The sequence below is a fragment of the Malurus melanocephalus genome, unplaced genomic scaffold (genome assembly GCF_030028575.1).
Source record: "Malurus melanocephalus ecotype Western Australia unplaced genomic scaffold, MMel_1.1 scaffold_13, whole genome shotgun sequence".
Lineage (NCBI taxonomy): Eukaryota > Metazoa > Chordata > Aves > Passeriformes > Maluridae > Malurus > Malurus melanocephalus.
This window is the reverse complement of record NW_026623245.1, coordinates 919,143-935,508: the sequence shown is the minus strand read 5'-3', so window position 1 is coordinate 935,508 and position 16,366 is coordinate 919,143. Positions and strand designations below refer to the sequence as shown.

The 16,366-nt window shown below is 50.1% G+C and overlaps 1 protein-coding gene across 1 annotated transcript; it reads left to right on the top strand.

Annotated features, from left to right (window-relative positions):
* The first annotated feature begins 61 nt into the window (after window positions 1-61).
* BUB1 (BUB1 mitotic checkpoint serine/threonine kinase) lies at window positions 62-12,242 on the top strand. Its single transcript, XM_057381796.1, has 25 exons — window positions 62-116; window positions 367-426; window positions 516-660; window positions 968-1,164; window positions 1,675-1,715; window positions 1,990-2,084; window positions 2,385-2,431; window positions 2,534-2,724; window positions 2,897-3,045; window positions 3,491-3,786; window positions 4,454-4,506; window positions 4,986-5,126; window positions 5,928-6,023; window positions 6,336-6,426; window positions 6,777-6,852; window positions 7,381-7,561; window positions 8,050-8,128; window positions 8,522-8,730; window positions 9,146-9,286; window positions 9,853-9,968; window positions 10,610-10,771; window positions 10,880-11,037; window positions 11,116-11,293; window positions 11,458-11,564; window positions 11,734-12,242. Exons 1-25 carry the CDS (start codon window positions 100-102, stop codon window positions 11,927-11,929), a joined length of 3,222 nt encoding a protein of 1,073 aa, XP_057237779.1. The 5' UTR covers window positions 62-99; the 3' UTR covers window positions 11,930-12,242.
* The last annotated feature ends 4,124 nt before the right edge of the window (window positions 12,243-16,366 follow it).

Here is a 16,366-nt window from a genome sequence, read left to right as displayed (position 1 = left end):
CGGGCCCGGGGGGTGAGCGGGGTGACGGGATGGGATGGGATGGCCGCGCGCGCCTGCGCGGCCAGTTTGAATCGGCGGGAGCGGTTGGGGCGGGCGGGCATGGACGGGCCCGGGGGGTGAGCGGGGTGACGGGATGGGATGGGATGGGATGGGGATAACGGGGTGATGGGATGGGGATAATGGGGTGATGGGATGGGATGGGGATAGCGGGGTGATGGGATGGGGGAGTGGGATGGGGATAACGGGGTGACGGGGTTTGGAGCGGGATCACGGGGGCTGCCGCGGGACCCGGAGCCGTGGATGTGGCAGACCCTCCGCCCGTCCCGGCGCTTCCCACTCTCCCTGATCCCGGCCTTTTCCCTGCAGGAGCCTCGAGGCTCAGATCCGGAATTACCGGGGGCCMGACCCGCTGGAGCCGTGGGACAGGTGAGCGCGGCCCGGGCTCGCTGCTGCCCCATTCCTGCCCGGCTGCTGCCCCAGCCCCGGCTCGGAGCTGACTCGGGAATGGTTTCCAGGTACCTGCAGTGGGCTGAGGGATGTCTCCCGCTCCAAGAGAAGCAGAGCCGCTGGCCCCAGCTCCTGGAGGAGCTGGTGAAGGTGTTCCTGAACGACGGGAGGTACCACCAGGACCCGCGCTTTGTGAAGTACTGCGTCAAGCTGGTGGGCATCGCTGCGGGTTCTTGGGGATTAAACTGTCCTGAAATATTCACCCTGCGGTTCTGGGGCTGGAAGGAGCTTTGGGAGGAGCAGGAATTCTGATCCTCTGCAGAACAGCTGAGTCTTGCTGGAGCATGGCGTGTTTTTGAAGCTGTGTAGCTTGAGAGATTTGCCTTAAATGCTTTTATCATTAGAAAATGATGCTTTCTTATGATGATAACTGAGAAGTTCTGGTGATTTTTATTTCGCCTGTGACTCTCTTGGATGTTTATGGAAGTGCTGAGGGCTCGTGTTATCTTATGTTGTGCAGGCAGAGTTCATCTCTTCCCCTTCCCAGTATTTTGAATACATGCAYGGGCAGGGAATTGGAGTGAAGACCTCGGATTTCTACCTGGCCTGGGCCCAGCAGCTCCTGAGAGAAGGCAACGTGCAGGGAGCAGGAGCTGTGCTCCAAAAGGGGCTCCTCAACCAGGCACAACCCCGGGAGAACCTGCAGCAGCTTCACTGGTAACTCTTTTACTCCCTTATTCAGTACTCATAGTGCTCATTATTGCTCATAATTAACCATGGGTAGCATGTGATTAATCATTTTTTTGTGTGTGTGCTTATTTTTGGTAAAGGGATGTTTAAATGCAGTAATATTCCTTCGCTGTTCAATATTTATGTGGTGTTTTGAGATATGTATTAAAAAAAAATCCCAGAGCAAAGCAAATCCCTGAGCTGAGTCTTGGAATTTAGCATTTAACTCGTGGAAGCTAAATGCCAAAAAAAAAACAAAAAAAACAGTAAAATGCAACATAAATTGTAAAACAAACACCCAGTTTTATTCTCCTGCTGCCTCTCACAGGCTTTTCGAGTTTTGCAGCTCTGGAGACATCCATATACAGTGAAAATCATGGTTTTCAGTGTTATATTTCATGGCATGGTYGTGCAAGGGAATCCAAGGTTGCTGGGAGGGGGGAAGGGGTGAGGGAGAGGTGATTTCATGGTAATAACTGAGGTTTTTTTGCAATTTAGCTCCCTGCAGARTTATGAACCTCAGAATCCTCCTTTGCCAGGTGAGGATGAAGACTCCTGTCCTCCTGTYTGATCTGTAGCTCCACTAAATGAATTTTTTACCTCAATGAGTGAATTTTGTCACTGAAGAAAACAAATTCCTTGTAAAAGCCACTTCATTTTCCCTCTGTTTACCTAAAAAAAAATTTAAGGGCGGTGTATTTAAAACAAGTTACTAACTTTCCGGTGCCTCAAGCTAATTAAAATTCATAAAGGAGCAAACAATTTTTCCTCATTAATGAGTAGAAAATATTTCTGTTATGTTTTCTGTGCCAGATGCTGCTGTTATTAAACCACTTCAGACTTCCCATGCTGCAAATCAAATGACTCCCCCAAAAGGTGTTTYAAGTCCTAATGCCTGCAAAAATCAGGTAAATTATGAATTATTCGGGAAAGGTGTTTAACATAGAGTTCGGGTTGGTGAGCTTGGTTGAATAAGGATAAAWTAAAGTGACTGTATCTGGTGTACCTCAAAACTGATTTTGAGGTGATATTGCTGATGTTTTCCTGCTCTCCATAGCAATATCTCAGCTGGGAAGCACTGGGACACACTCAGTGGCCTGACACATTCCCAGAATCACAGGACTAATATTAGCAATGGATTCTGTGCTGGTTGTGCTGCTTGAATTGAATTGAATTTTATTTTTWAATGTTTCATTTCCCTGCTTTAGGGCCCCGATGCTTCTGGTTCCCAATCCTGTACTGCTGGAAAAGAAGTGTAAGTGGTTGGGTGGTCCTTTTGAAGTCCTGCTGTGGGATGATGAGCTCTGTCCCAGGGCAAATCCCTCAAGTCCAGCCCTGTGCTCCCTTTCTCCCCCAGGAACTACGTGACCTACATCTCCAAGTCCGAGGTGGTGCCGAAGGCGCTGTCGGGTGCCACGGGGTGCGAGCAGGTCGCGATGTACGACAAGAACTTGCTCCTGTGTGAAGGCTCTGAGCTGTCCTTTGAGGAGCTGAGGGCCAAGCGATACTTCAAGAGATACGAGCTCCTCAGGAGGCAGCAGGAACTGGGTACCCTCCTTTTTCCAGCTCTCCAAACTGCTGTTTTCTGGTTAAGCTCCCAGGCTCCTCTTTTCAATCCCACAATAGTGGTGTCTCTCCTGAGGAGACAGGAGGCAGAGTGAGCCATTGGGATGTTAAACAGACCGTGGATATTCATTTGTTATCATTGCTCCATCCTCAGAGGAAGAGGAGAAGCACTGCCTGAGGAAAAAGGAGTCGGCAGTGCTGGAGCTCCAAGCGCTGCAGCAGAAGCTGGCGCAGCTCACCCAGCTCAGCAGGAGCCTGGAGGAGACGAGGCTGGAGCCGGCAGCTGAGCCCAACCAGAGCGTGGTGAGTGGATGCTGGGATGAGGGGAATGCTCTGCCTGGGTTTATCCCATAAAATCCAGCTGGAGGAACCAGCTGCCTTGGCTCCTTGTGTTTGGTGTGTTGGAGGAACCAGGGTTGGTTGTTAGCCCGGGCTGGAAGCTGAGCCTGCAATGCCAGTGTGGAATCCCAGCACGACTCACAGCGCTCAGGTTTTAAAGGTTTCACCCCAAAAGGTGGCTTTGCTTCTCCACAGCTTAATTTGAGATGCAGCTGGAAGTTCTCTTGTATTCTGGACATAGAGAACTAACAGAGAAAAGGGGAATGGCTGTMCTTTGGGGGGGATTTTGGATGTTTCTCATCCCTAAAAGTTCTGTTTCGTTCTGGTCACATGGAATGAAGAGGGAAAGTGGGAATGGCTGCATTCAGGGAGAGGTTTGGCTATCACAGAACATTTTTCATCCCTAAAGGTGCCCACACCTGCGAGGCCCAGCACATCCCACGCTCCAGGGAATTGGATGGTGCCTGCTCCAGGGCWGGATGTGCCAATGACCCCAGCTGAGCCACCCCCGTTCCAGGCRCCACCGGCAGCCGCTCCCACCCCGCAGCCAGCGAAGCCCTTCGGTGACCACATCCCAGCTGTGTCCCCCTGGGAAGCACCGGAGGAGAAGGAGCCAGCCAGAGCTCAGGCAGAGCTTGGGGTGCTCCAGAACAGTTTGTTGCATCCTCCCTTCAGCGCTGCTCTGCCTCGAAGCGTGGAAGAACTGTGAGTGTGAGCAGGCTCCTYGTCTGCATTTGTGTCCTCAGGGTCTGCACTGGGAGCTGGGAAATAGCTAAAAATGAGCCTTTCTTCCCCTTCTKGAAAAAAARAAAAAACTGACCTGAAACCAGTATTCATTAGACTTAGATCAAACTTGGTCCTCATTTCCATTAGTAATACCTTTTATCCCATGGCTTAATTGCAGTAAGAGGAAATGGGGTGTGTAATGCCTGGCTGGCCCTGGAATACCTGGAATAAACTCCAGGATTTTGCTCCTGCAGATCCCACCCCAAAGTCTCCAGAAAAAGATAAAAATGCTGACGGTTTTCTCCTGCACTTTTGTGCAATAAAGGACACAGAATTGGGGGCAGGAGGAGAAACCCAGGCTGGCAAAGCAGGGGTGGCTCAGTAGTCTTGGCCAAGGTGGGAACAATTATTCACTCATCCTGTGGAATTCCTTGGAAGCCAGCTGTGTCCAAGCAGAGCATTCAAAGCCTTTTAACCTTTTTAAAGGACTCTGCTGCCTTCCAGGTCATTGGTAGCTGTAGGAGAAACTTCCCAGGGTGATCTTTAATAATATTCCAAAGGRTCTCTCAGTTCATTGAAATAGGGATTAAGATGGGATTTAAATGGCTTTTATTCCAAGGTAATGYTGTGACTCTTTCCTCTGAAGGTCTCCTAACAAGAGATCCACTGGATTAACCCCTGCTGTGGATGTGAAGGAAGGTAAAGGAGCCTTTGGATGGAGGCTGATGCCTTTGGTGTGGCTGTTCCCAGTGGGAATCAATAACTGCCTGTGGACACCACTTCCAACCCTGGCAGCGCTTCCTGACTTCCCAAACTCCATCCCTGCGTGTCTGGGCAAGGTCTCTCTATCCCTGCTATGGATCTGGTCCCTGCTTCCACATTCTGAGCAATTCCTTTTGGAGGGAGGTGGGAATCACTGTTTGCCCTCTCTGGCTTCCTGCTTCACATTCTGTGTTGTGATAGAGCATTCCTAAGAACTGCAGATGGATTCCTTGGAGGCCACCCAGCTGTCCCAGGCCCTTCTTACCTTCCCTGGGAATCTGCCATGCAAATCTCCAAACAAGCTAAAATCTCCCCAAATTCTGCGTTGCTGCTGCTCCTCTTGCTTACTTCCCCGCCTAATGCTCACAAACAATTCCAAGCTCCTTCAGCAATGATCTTGCCATTGTCTTTTCCAGCCTCCAGAGCTGGGAATTCCTCCTTTGCCTCTGGAAATGCTTCCCAAGCCACCCCCAACACCTCGCTGGGAGGAGTGATGGGGATGACAACGCCCTTCAAAGTGCAGCCSTCACCCACGGTCCACACGAAGGAAGCCTTGGGTAGGGTCTGGAATAACATCCTGCTTCCCCTGGAGTTAGTGGGATCTTCCCTGGAAATGTTAGTGGAGCCTTTTTGAACCAAGGGAGCTGTCTAAGGATGGGCATGGGTGCCATTCAGAGGGGAAAATAACATGAAATCATTAATTGTCTATCAGGATTATCTGTGTGACCCAAGACTTCTGAGCAAAAATTGATGTTTTCCCAACATCCCAGCAGCCACTTCCCATGAATTCCTGGATAGGTCACTTCCAGGCTTTTTTGGGAGTGTGCTATCTGAGTTGCTTTTTTCAGGGAATCCTGCTTGGGAGGTGATGACCTAAACCAGGCTAATTAGGGAGTTCACAGTCAGCTCTGCTTGATGCTGAGCTGAATAAAAATCAAAAAAAATAGACCCACAAAACCTGTGGCATTCATTTGTCTTCCAAAAATCTAAGAAATGAAAGGAGAATTTGCTCCCTTAGGAGARCTTGGAATCTCACCTTGGAGAGGGAATAAAAAGGATCATGGCACCCCCAAGCGTGTGTTGGCCAAATTGGCCCTTCCTTGGTCTGTTCAGTTGTTTGGGGTGTTTAAATGCAATAGGGAGGAATAAGTGGTTATTGGCAGTTGATAAATCCAGAGAATATTATTATTAATTAGCATTTAAGGCTGTTAGAGTTAATTGGCATTTGATTTGGCTACTGCACAATGGAAGAGCCTCTAAAAATTATTTTTTTTCTGGGAGCACTATTCCTTTTTTATTTATTCCTCTTTTATTTATTCCTTTTTTATTTATTCCTTTTCTATTTCTTTCTTTCATAGGGGTTCTCATGGATATGTTCCAAACACCCTTCCTGCCTGAGCCATCTCCCCTGGAAGACAGCAAGGAACAATTTGAGGCCTTTTGCAGGAAAAGTGGTGCGTGCTCTTTGTTTTCCCAGTCCATGGAATTCCATCCTTTATTTCCCATTGCCACCCCTCACCAGTCCTTGCTGTAAGAGTCAGCCTGAAACCCAGGGGTTTCAAGAGTGAGCAGAGACAGATTTCACAGCTGAGCTTGGGATGGAAAAATCTTTCCAGGAGTTTGCAGGAAAGATGATTGGAGTGGGAATTGTACAGGTGCTCCTGGTGCAGCTGGATGGAGCCCTGAGCATCACGTGCCAGGACAGGGGGATATGTGGCTGTTCCCATAATCTCTGTCGGGTGAAGGTAACAGGGTTTTCTTTTCAGGGCCTGGTGGGTGTTTGAAAACTAACATTGTTGTCCCTGCCACGCCTGCWTTTGCCATCTTTGAGGATGAGGAGGAGAAGGAGAACAGCAGGTAAGGAGGGAAGAAGGAGCAGCTGAGCTCKGCTCCTTAAAAATCACGGAGAAAATCAATCCTGTTCTGTGGGATTTTGCTGTGGCTGTGCCAGGGTTGGCTCAGATATAGCTGGAGTGGCATGAGAGAAGCAGGAGTTGCTGCTCTGGAATTGCACAAGTTCCCTGTTTGGAAAGTGCTTGGGAGGCTTTGTTCTCTGGAGAACTTTGGGATAACTTGGAGCTGCTGCAGCTTCTCCGAGCTGCTGCAAATAGGGCAAAATTCAAGATAAACCAATCTCTGTTGTGATCAGCGTGCCTGGAAAAGCTCCTGGGGAAAAGCTGTTCTAAACTTTTGGGATCGTTTTTCAGGATCCCACAGCACAAGAACAAACCAGAGGAGCCCAGAACTTTTGGAGAACGTCCCTTGACTGACTGTGCAGCAGAAGTGAGTGGTGATGCTGCAGAGATTAGACTTGGAAGTGGGTTATGCATTTATGGGGATTAACAGAGTGGGTGGATTCACCTCTGTCCTATCCCAATCCCACAATATTCTTAGGAATGACACCTAGTTGAAGGGCAGATATCTTTTCCAATTTCCTGCTGATGGGATGAGCTTTTTTGATTATTGATTGATGTAAAGCTAATGGAGAGCTCCACCCCTCAAGAGTGTGGATTTGTCATCAATTTGAGGGAGGAAGAGACATYTCATCTTCCAGCAGCCACCTTGCAGCTTCCATAGCCAAGGAGGTGGATAAAAGTGGGATGGAAGTGATCCCATACCATGGATTGGCTTTTCCAGGCTCTCATGGCAATTCCTGGTSGTGTGGCATTTTGCTGTGGCTTTGTTTATTGCCAACATTCAGACCTAGTCTAAAACTACAGAAACATGGGATTTAGGTTATATTTTGGGACAGTTTCGATGGTTTCATTTTAAATCTTGGTTGTTTTTTTTTTTTCCCTTTTTCCTGCCTAGGAAGAAACGGGGCCCACGGAATTCCTGCGGGATGATTACACGGTGTGGAAAGGCCCCGGCAGCAGCAAAGCCCTGGCTCCCAGTCCAGACAGCACCAGGGACTTTGCCCGAGCTGCCCAGCTCATGTCCACACCCTTTAGTTACCTGGCAGCTCCTTCCCAGCCCCCTTTGRAGGACAGAGGTAAAAGAAGGAATACTTTGGGTGGAAAACATTGAATTTGCTGCCTCACGATTCCATTTCTGCCCAAATCTCACCCAAGTGTGGCTCCCACTGCTGCCACTCCCAAGTCCCCATTCCCTGAGGAGCAGCAGCTCATCAGCTCTCTGAGGATTTTAAATTGGGATAAGAGGAGGTGGTGGGGGACAAGAGAGTTTTTGTATGTCCAGCTGCTGTTGTGAACYATTCCAAGGGGTTGGGAATATCCAAACATTGGCTGAATCCTGCCTTGGAGCACCTTTATGCTGCTCTGCCTCTCTTAGATCTTGGAATCCATTCCCTGGAGAAATCCCGCTGTTATTTGTCCTTGGATGTTTGAAATGAGGCTTTGTTGTTGAGTTCTGGCTTTTGTGGCAGCAGCTTTCAGAGCTGCTGGGTGAGAATTCTCCAAATTTTCCTGCTTTTGGGGGAACAAACATTGATTTGCTCTTGTTGCCGCTCCCTTTGTTCAGCCTGTGGAGAAGATTTGCCTCAAATGGTTTTGGAGTTCTCTGGAGAACTGCAGAGGCAGCCAAAGGCTAAGAAGTTAAGGTATGCTGCTCCCAATCCCAGTTTTCCAAGGTTTTCCACTGTGTTTCTGTCAGCCTGGCTCTGCCCAACACTCAGGGAGTTAACTGGGGCTGTGGTGACCATACCCCAAAAATTGTTCCAGGATTTCAGTTTTGCCCCACTGAAATTCAAAATGTACTGACCAAAATTCTACTGTTTTTTTAATTTAGATGAGCATGAGAATTATTAGGGAATGGGTAACATGGCTTGATCAAATCTAATGTTCCTAAGAAAATTCCATTTTATTCCCCTCAGTGCTGGCTGTGGTGGCATTTGACACATTTGTGCTCCCTGGAGGTGCCCAACCACCAAGGCAGAAGGTTGACAATATAATAATATAATGAATAATTAATAATATCATGTTTAAATCTGTAGCCCTGTTCTTGAACATGTCCCTGAACACAGAGAGCTAACAGGAAACATCCTGAAACAAGGGAAAGGAATCCAGGGAATTGCTTCCAAACGACTGCAGGAGCAGACGAGCAGAGCTGGATATTCCTCCTGCCTTGGGGTGGATAGAACATCCCAGGAGCAGCTGTGTGGAGCTGGGCAGGACGAGATATTCCAGAGCAAGAGACCTGCAGGTACAGAGCATTCCCTGGTTTTCTTCCCTGCATTCCAAGGGCAGTGCTTTGTGCACTGCAGGAAGCAATTCTGTGATKCCTTCAAGGAGGGATGTGAGAAGGGATGGGTGTGGGTTGTACCTGGATTGCACATTGCTGTGGGCTCTCCAGAGTGCAGGAATACTTGAAATCCTGACAGATTCTGGGCTTGCCAGAATTTTGGGAACCTCTGGATTTCTGGGCCAGATGCAAAAGCTGGAATGTGAAAATCAAGGAATACTTAACTTACACTTACCCTTACCCCTCCTGGCTTTTTTTGGTTTATTCTTTAAATCAGTGATGTTCATTCACACCCAAGCTTGTGTGAACACTGTCTTGTGTTACCTCCTTGAAATGACACCCAGAGCTTAAATGCTTCTCTTTTTTCTCCATGAAGCCCTCGTGGAGAACCCTTGGGACAAGGAATTGATTGGCAAATTCTTGTCGGAGCTTCCGAAACCACTCCGCAGCTACGCCAACTACTTTGAGTGGAAATCTCCTCTTCCATTAATCAAACTGAAGGCTGAGCTCTCACTGGGTAAGAGCTCCTTCAAACCCTTCTCTGCCAAGTATTTCTTGGAGTTTTTTCTGGGAAAACTTCTTGCAAGTATTTGGGAATTCAGCTTCCTTGTGCATGTATATCCAGATTATCTCAGMCTTGGGTTGGGAATTAGGGYTGGGGTTGGTTTGTTTGTCTTTTGTAGTGTGTAGTTTTTGGATGAGGCATTTTTCCMAGTTTTCCCTGCAAACTGGGCCACAGCTCTGCAGCTTTGTGTGGAACAGCAGCGGGCCCGTGTCAACAAAAGCTGTAGGATGGAGATTGCAACATCCCTGTGGGACTTAAACATTCGTGTTTACTTTTCAGGGCATGCCCTTTGGAATTTGACTGCTTCCAGGGGGTCAGGCAAAAATAGAAACACTGGGGTTGAGTGTGTGGCACTTCCAGCACTCCTGCTCTCTCCTATTCCTAGCAAAAAAAGGAAATTTATAGGGAAAAACTGGTTTTAGGCTTAAATAAGTCATTTAAGCTGGTGTTTTTCTATTTTTTCTTATTTTTTCTCTCTGTGGAGTTGGCAAGCAGGATTTAATGTTAATCTCTCAAAGGTTCCAGCTCATTCCATGTGGACTGCTTGGTTGGAGAGGGAGCTTTTGCCCAAGTCTATCAAGCTTCCATCCTGGATGCCAGTAACCCTCGGAACAATCAGAAAGTGATATTCAAGGTCAGTGCAGTTGGGCCAGAGCAGCTCTCCCAGAACAATTCTACAGTCTGACCCTCCCCCTGGGTGGGCTCGCACCCATCCTTGGTCTTTCCACATCAGATCTGTCTCTGGAACCTTTTTGTGGATCTTCTCTCCAATATTTAGTCCTTCAGGAAAGATTAAAACCCCTCTTTAACCCCTGAAGTGAAACMTTTCCAGGACAGAAAGGTGATTTGTGTTTTCTTTGGAGCATCAGGGATACACAAGGAGTGTGTGGAATTGTGACATGGCATTGAAGTCTTGATTTGAGGGGATTAATCAGAGTTTATCAACCTGAGGTTAAYTACTGTGGGTGTGGGGAGGCCCTGGCASAGATTTCCCAGAGAAKCTGTGGCTGCCTCATCCCTGGAAATGTTCAAGGCCAGGTTGGACAGGGYTTGGAGTGACCKGGGACAGGGAAAAGTKTCCTGTGCCAAGGGGTGGAACTGGATCATCTTTAAGGTCCCTCCCAATCCAAGCCATTCTGGGATTCCGGGATAAGTTTGATCAATAGGGAAAATGCTGGATCTGCCATTAAAAACCAACAATAAAACCCAGCCTGTGAGGAACTCCAGCTTTTAATGCYCGCAGCTTTTCCCAGGAAATCCCCTTCTTGCCTCCAGGTCCAGAAACCTGCCAACCCCTGGGAGTTCTACATTGCCACCCAGCTGCTGGAGAGGCTGAGCCCCAGCGTGCGCCACCTCTACATCCACATCTATTCCGCCCATTTCTTCCCCAACGGCAGCATTTTGGTGGGGGAGCTCCACAACTACGGAACGCTGCTCGTGAGTGCCACCAGCTCCCTCTCTGTGGGAGCATCTTCTCCACTCCATTTTATGTTCTTTGGGAGTAGATTCATTCCTTAATCCATCCTGTGTGTCTGTTGGGGACAGAATGCCGTCAATATTTACAAGAAGCTCCCGGAGAARGTGATGCCCCAAGCCCTCGTGATCTACTTTGCCGTCAAAATCCTTCACATGGTGGAGGAGCTGCACAGCTGCAAAATCATCCACGGGGACATCAAACCCGACAACTTCATCCTGGGAGAAAGGCAAGTGTCTCCTGCTGTCACTGTGTGTCCCCTTAGTGGAGCCTGGGGATGCTGACAGGGTGTTTGTTGTGCTCSAAGGTTCCTGGACAATGACACGTGTGACATCGACGGGCTCTGCCACGGCCTGACCCTCATTGACCTGGGCCAGAGCATTGACATGAAGCTCTTCCCTGAGGGAACAGCCTTCACTGCCAGGTGTGAAACATCTGGATTCCAGTGYGTGGAAATGCTGACCAACAGACCATGGAACTACCAGGTAAGGGGTGGCCTGGGATCTTGGASCTTCCCCCGTGCAGAAAAATTGGACTCTGCCAGGATTGAAGTCTCCTGCAGAGCTTCTGCCCTCCACAGGGTGTTCTCAGCTCATTTTGAGTGCTCTTGGTGTATTTTTGACATGAATCTGGTGTGGTTTTGGTTTAGACAGACTRCTTTGGGATTGCAGCCACTGTGTACTGCCTGCTCTTCGGGACCTACATGCGCCTCAGGGAAGACAATGGGGTCTGGAAGCCTGAGGGCAACTTCAGGAGGTGGGTGTCCAAAATATTCCCAAAATCTTTGCCTGGACTTCCTAGAAACCCRTGTTCCTTTGAGGTTGCTTCTGTCACAGCTTTTCTAACAGGGAGCAGAGTAAAAATTAATATTTGAACAGCTGAATTTAGCTTTTTTTGAATTTTTTTTTTGTCCCTTTTTTTGCAGGCTTGCCAACGCTGAGCTGTGGAAAGAGTTCTTTGAGAGCTTGCTGAACATTCCCAGCTGCCACAGCCTCCCTTCCCTCGGAGCCCTGCGCCAGAAGCTGAAGGATTTATTTTGCAGGTCCTATGCAAAGGAAATCAAGTTCCTTCGGAACAGACTCGTCGTGTTGCTCATCGAGCACAAACGCTCACGGAAATAAAGGCTGAGTTTGCCCAGTTTCCAAAGACTTGGGGTTTCACAGATGGACAATCTTTTTGTAGTAACTTCGTTTTAAATAATAAATAGTTTGGGGGTCCACCTCAGTGATGATGGCTTGCATCCTTCTGTGCATTTTGTGGGGAAAAATATGCTAAATGGAGTTGTTAATCCGTTWGGGARGCAATGGGTGYGCTTGGGTTGGGCTCTTCCTGCTCCACCTGTCCTTAGGAATTTCCAGGAGGGGAGAAATGGAGATTTGCAGGTCAGATTTAGATTGGACTGGACTGAACCCACCCTTGGCACCTCCAGTTCTGACTTCCCACAACAACATCACTGGAGCTCAGGGAAAAATCAGAAGACAAATGTCTCTTTGCCTGTACCATGGCAGAATTTTGGGGAAAAAGTGTTCCTTTAAAAGGAATGTTTTAGCAGCCCAAAACCCTGAGGGAGGAGAGGGCAATAATTTGATTTGTGCATCTCCCCACAGGAGGGAGACAACAGCCTTTCCTATTCTTCCTCTTTCTGCTTCTGTTTCAGGGGTGTTTGTTCTCTCTCTGCTTAAATGGTTCAGCTGGAAAGCCACGGTGAGCCTGGGCTAGTCAGGAAGAGCAGGGATGTTGGGATGCAGCAAGCAGGGCTGTGTTGGTTCTAGGGTTTGCTGTTCTCCCTGCAGCTGGGGCTCCTCTCCCTGCCTCCATGGCAGAACCTCTYGGATCCCCCTTGGAAGCAGCCTGCTTCCCATGGCACGTGGAAAAACCTCGGGCTTTGATCCGAAGCAGCTGGTTCCTGACTCAGCTGGAGCGAGCTGCACCAGGAGGCAGATCAGCTGGAGCAACCCCGGAGCTGCTGGAAACATAAACATTGGATGCTGGGGTGGCTTTTTTGTTCCCTTTCTTCCCTTGGTTGCATTTTTTTTATGAGCTGAGCTGGAGCCAGCTGTTCTCTGGCCAGGCCAAAATCTCTGCCAGGCTCAAGTTTTTAGATCTATATTGTAAATTATATATTTTTAGTTCCTCGTATAAAGCAGAGGGAGATGTGGAGGAGCACTTTTCAGAGCGTTATGAGCACGGTGGATCTTTTAACTCCAACTTTCCCCTTAATAAATGCCRATATTTTACTTTAAACACCCCTAACAACAGCCCCCTGCCCCAGCCACCTGCTCCTGCCCCTGCGCCACCATCATCCCATGGGAAGCAGGAGGATAAAGGTTAACACCACCCAYGAGGGGTAAGAATGGATCTGGGGAGCGAGAGGTGGGATGGAGGTTCTGCTTTTCTACTTGGTTTAAACCAAGCTGTTGAAAAGCCCAAGCGTGAAGCCCAGGCCCYGGCAGCACGGTGACATTTCCTCCCCGGCACGCGCCGGCTCCACGCTGTGAAGATCTCGAGGTATCCCCAGAGTTGCCCTTCAGAGATAACTCATCTCGGGGCCTCCGCCACCCACACGGAGAGGAGAGATTTCCTGGTGCGTGGGTGGGTGCCTCTGCCTTTTCTTCTGCAGAAAACCCAGGTTTACTCATTCTTTACCCTCTGCCATCCCGCCGGGGCCCCCCCGGGGTCTGGGGCTCTCTCCCAGCTCCTCCACCCCTTGCTGGTGGTGGCACATCACCACTCAGCTCTGGCCAAACTCCTGCTGGCATCTCCMGGCTGTTCCTGGCCAAATGTCGGAATTGTGGCTTTTAAGGCACTAAGGGTGAAGTGTGAGGTCGTTAAAAGCTGTGGCCACCTCAGTAATTAGTCAGACAAACAGGAATGAAGCAGCAGTCCTGGTCCCCCTCCTTGGAGTCACCCAAGGTGATGTCACCCAATTAGGAGCAATAAATGACTTTAAATACACAGTAACAGGTACCTCATACACTGGTGGCAGCAGGAAATCCAAGTGTCACCCCTTGCCCTGCCCAGGGACCACTCAGGTCGCAACAGGACTGTCTTTGTCCCTTGGTTCATCACAATGTCACCATCACTGTTGTGGGTGTGTGGAGAGTAGTGACATCCCACAGTGAGGTTTTGGTGCTTTGTTTCACTYGAATGTGCATTTATCTAACAAAACCCACCTGTTCTTATCTCTATCCAACCCTTGCTGCTCAAGCACCCCCACGCTGATGATGGTTTGATTTTGGGTTGGGTTTTGAAACTGGGAGTACTGTAAAGGTCAGGCTCCATGTGCTTGAGGCTTAAACCTGATTTTATCTGGCAGCACGAGTGAAATAACATTTATCACGAGGGTTGGAGGAGAAAGAGGAGAACAAGGTGTCATTTTTTTCCGTTGCTGCTTTGTTCAGTTCAGAATGGGTTTGGTGAGCACCTGCTGGGTGGGGAGGAGGGGTTGGGGGTGGTTTTCCCTGGGGGTTGTCATGGCAGTGTCAGGAGTCCTTTCCCTCCAGTCAGGCACYATCTCCTTTCGTCCATCCTGCTCTGTGCCCACTCCCTGGTGGTTGGGATTTGGCTGGGCTCCATGATCTGGAGGTCTTCTCCCAACGTGAGGGATTCGGTGATGGCACAGAGGGAAGGCTGGGAGGGAGATGCCACTGCTGGGATGCTGCAGCAGCCTGGGATCCCCACCATCCTCCTCCATCCTTCTCCTTTCTCCCTCCTCATTTCCATATGGGACACAGGAAATCTCCCTGCACACAGATGCTGATGGGTCTGTATAGGAGGGCTGGGATGAAGCATTCCCAAACAGCATTCCCAGGGAGCTGGGGATGGATGCAGCAGGTACAAGGCAGCAGTGAGGGGCAGGTTTCAACTCCCTCTCTCTCCATCTGTGCCCACAGTGCTGAAAATGAACGATCTTTGGGATCGGCTTTGGTGCAAATTCCTCCGAGATGGCTCATGACCAGAGGAACGAGGATAACGTCGAAACGGATTTGTTCCAGGAGGCTGGAGCTGTGATTCACTGGGGCCGAAATGCACTTGGTGCCTGTCCTGGCTCTGCAAAAACCTGAGGGAGGGAGGAGAAGGGCCAGCTCAAGGCTGGGTGTTGGAAAGGCCGGGCTGCTCCCCATCCCCTTTGTGCTCGCACATGCCGCCCACACAGAAACCAAAACGACCCGGGAGGAGAAAATAGACTCAACATCTGCTGGCTGGGTCGGGCAACCCTGGTGCCTCCAGAGCGTCCCACTCACTCTGCCCCAGCACCACRGGATGCTCCACAGGCCCTAGCCGAGGGGAAAAGCTTTGGGTGGCTCCAGGATCCGAGGGGAGTAGGACYGAGTGGGGCCCTGCTGGCTTTGTGCTGTAGGTACTGCTGCTGGAGGAATGGGAGGAGAGGAACAAGACTGATTTTCCGGCCCTGCTTCTGCCTCATTTTTCAGTGAGGAAAGATAATGGCCAGACCCTGGAGCCTTTCCCTTCTGCTGGCCCCTGCCTTCAAATTTTATCTTAATGAGTCTTCCCAATAAATTTCCCAAATAGTTTTTGCCCACTCSAACATCCACAGACCCTTTTCCTTCCCATCCCATTGGAGAGGCATGAAGGGGGTGGGAAAAGAGCAGGGCAGCCAGGGATGGTCCAGCAGTGTGTGGGACCATCCATGGCTGAGGTGGGGGACAATGGGGTGGGATGTGGGACCAGTGSCTGCCCCAGCATCTGCTCCAGCAGCAGTGCTCAGCCCCTGTGGTGGGTGGGCTCAGTCCTTTCACTCCACAGTCCTTCTTCTCCATGGAAGAGGACCTTCCTCTCCATGGTCGTTTTTCCTTCCTTTCCATGGCACTTCCTCTCCACAGCTGTGTTTCTCCATGGGCTGGAGCTGCTGCTRCTGCTCRAGGGATGCGTCAGCAYCCGTGTGTGTGCAAGGGGTGCAGTGGGAGGGGCTGTGGGTGTTTGTGGGTGCAGGAGGTGCCCTGCAGCAGGGACGTGTGTGTGCAAGGTGTGTGCAAGGTGCGTGTGAAGAGCAAGCACGTGGGTGTGAGGTGTATGCACACACGGGTGCAACAAGGTGTGSCTGGCATGTGTAAGGAGTGTGCGGGTAAGGGCTGTGTGAACCCAGAGGGGTATGTATGTGTGTACAAGGTATGACCGCATGGTGCAGGGTGGGAAAGGTAAAGGTACCCGTGCACAATGCTCTGGGGTGTGTTTGTGTGTGTGTGTGAGCTGTACTGTGTACAAGGCTGGGAGTGCACAGGGCTGAGTGTGTAGGGCTGGGAGTACACGTGTGTGTGCGTGTATGTGTGYGTGAATGGGGCTGTGCCGCGTCCCTGTGTTTGTGTGTGTGTGTAAGGCTGCACCGTGTCCCTGTGTGTGGTGGGGCTGTGCTCGGTCCCGCTGAGTGTGCGAGCCTGTGCCGTGCCCCTGTGTTTACAAAGCTGTGCCGTATCCCGGTGTGCGGGCGTAGGGCTGTGCCGTGTCCCTGTGTGTGTGTGAGGCCGTGCCGTGCCGCGGTCCCTCCGTGCGCCCGATGCCGGGGCGGGGCGGGGGCCGGGGCGGGCTCGGGGCGGTGC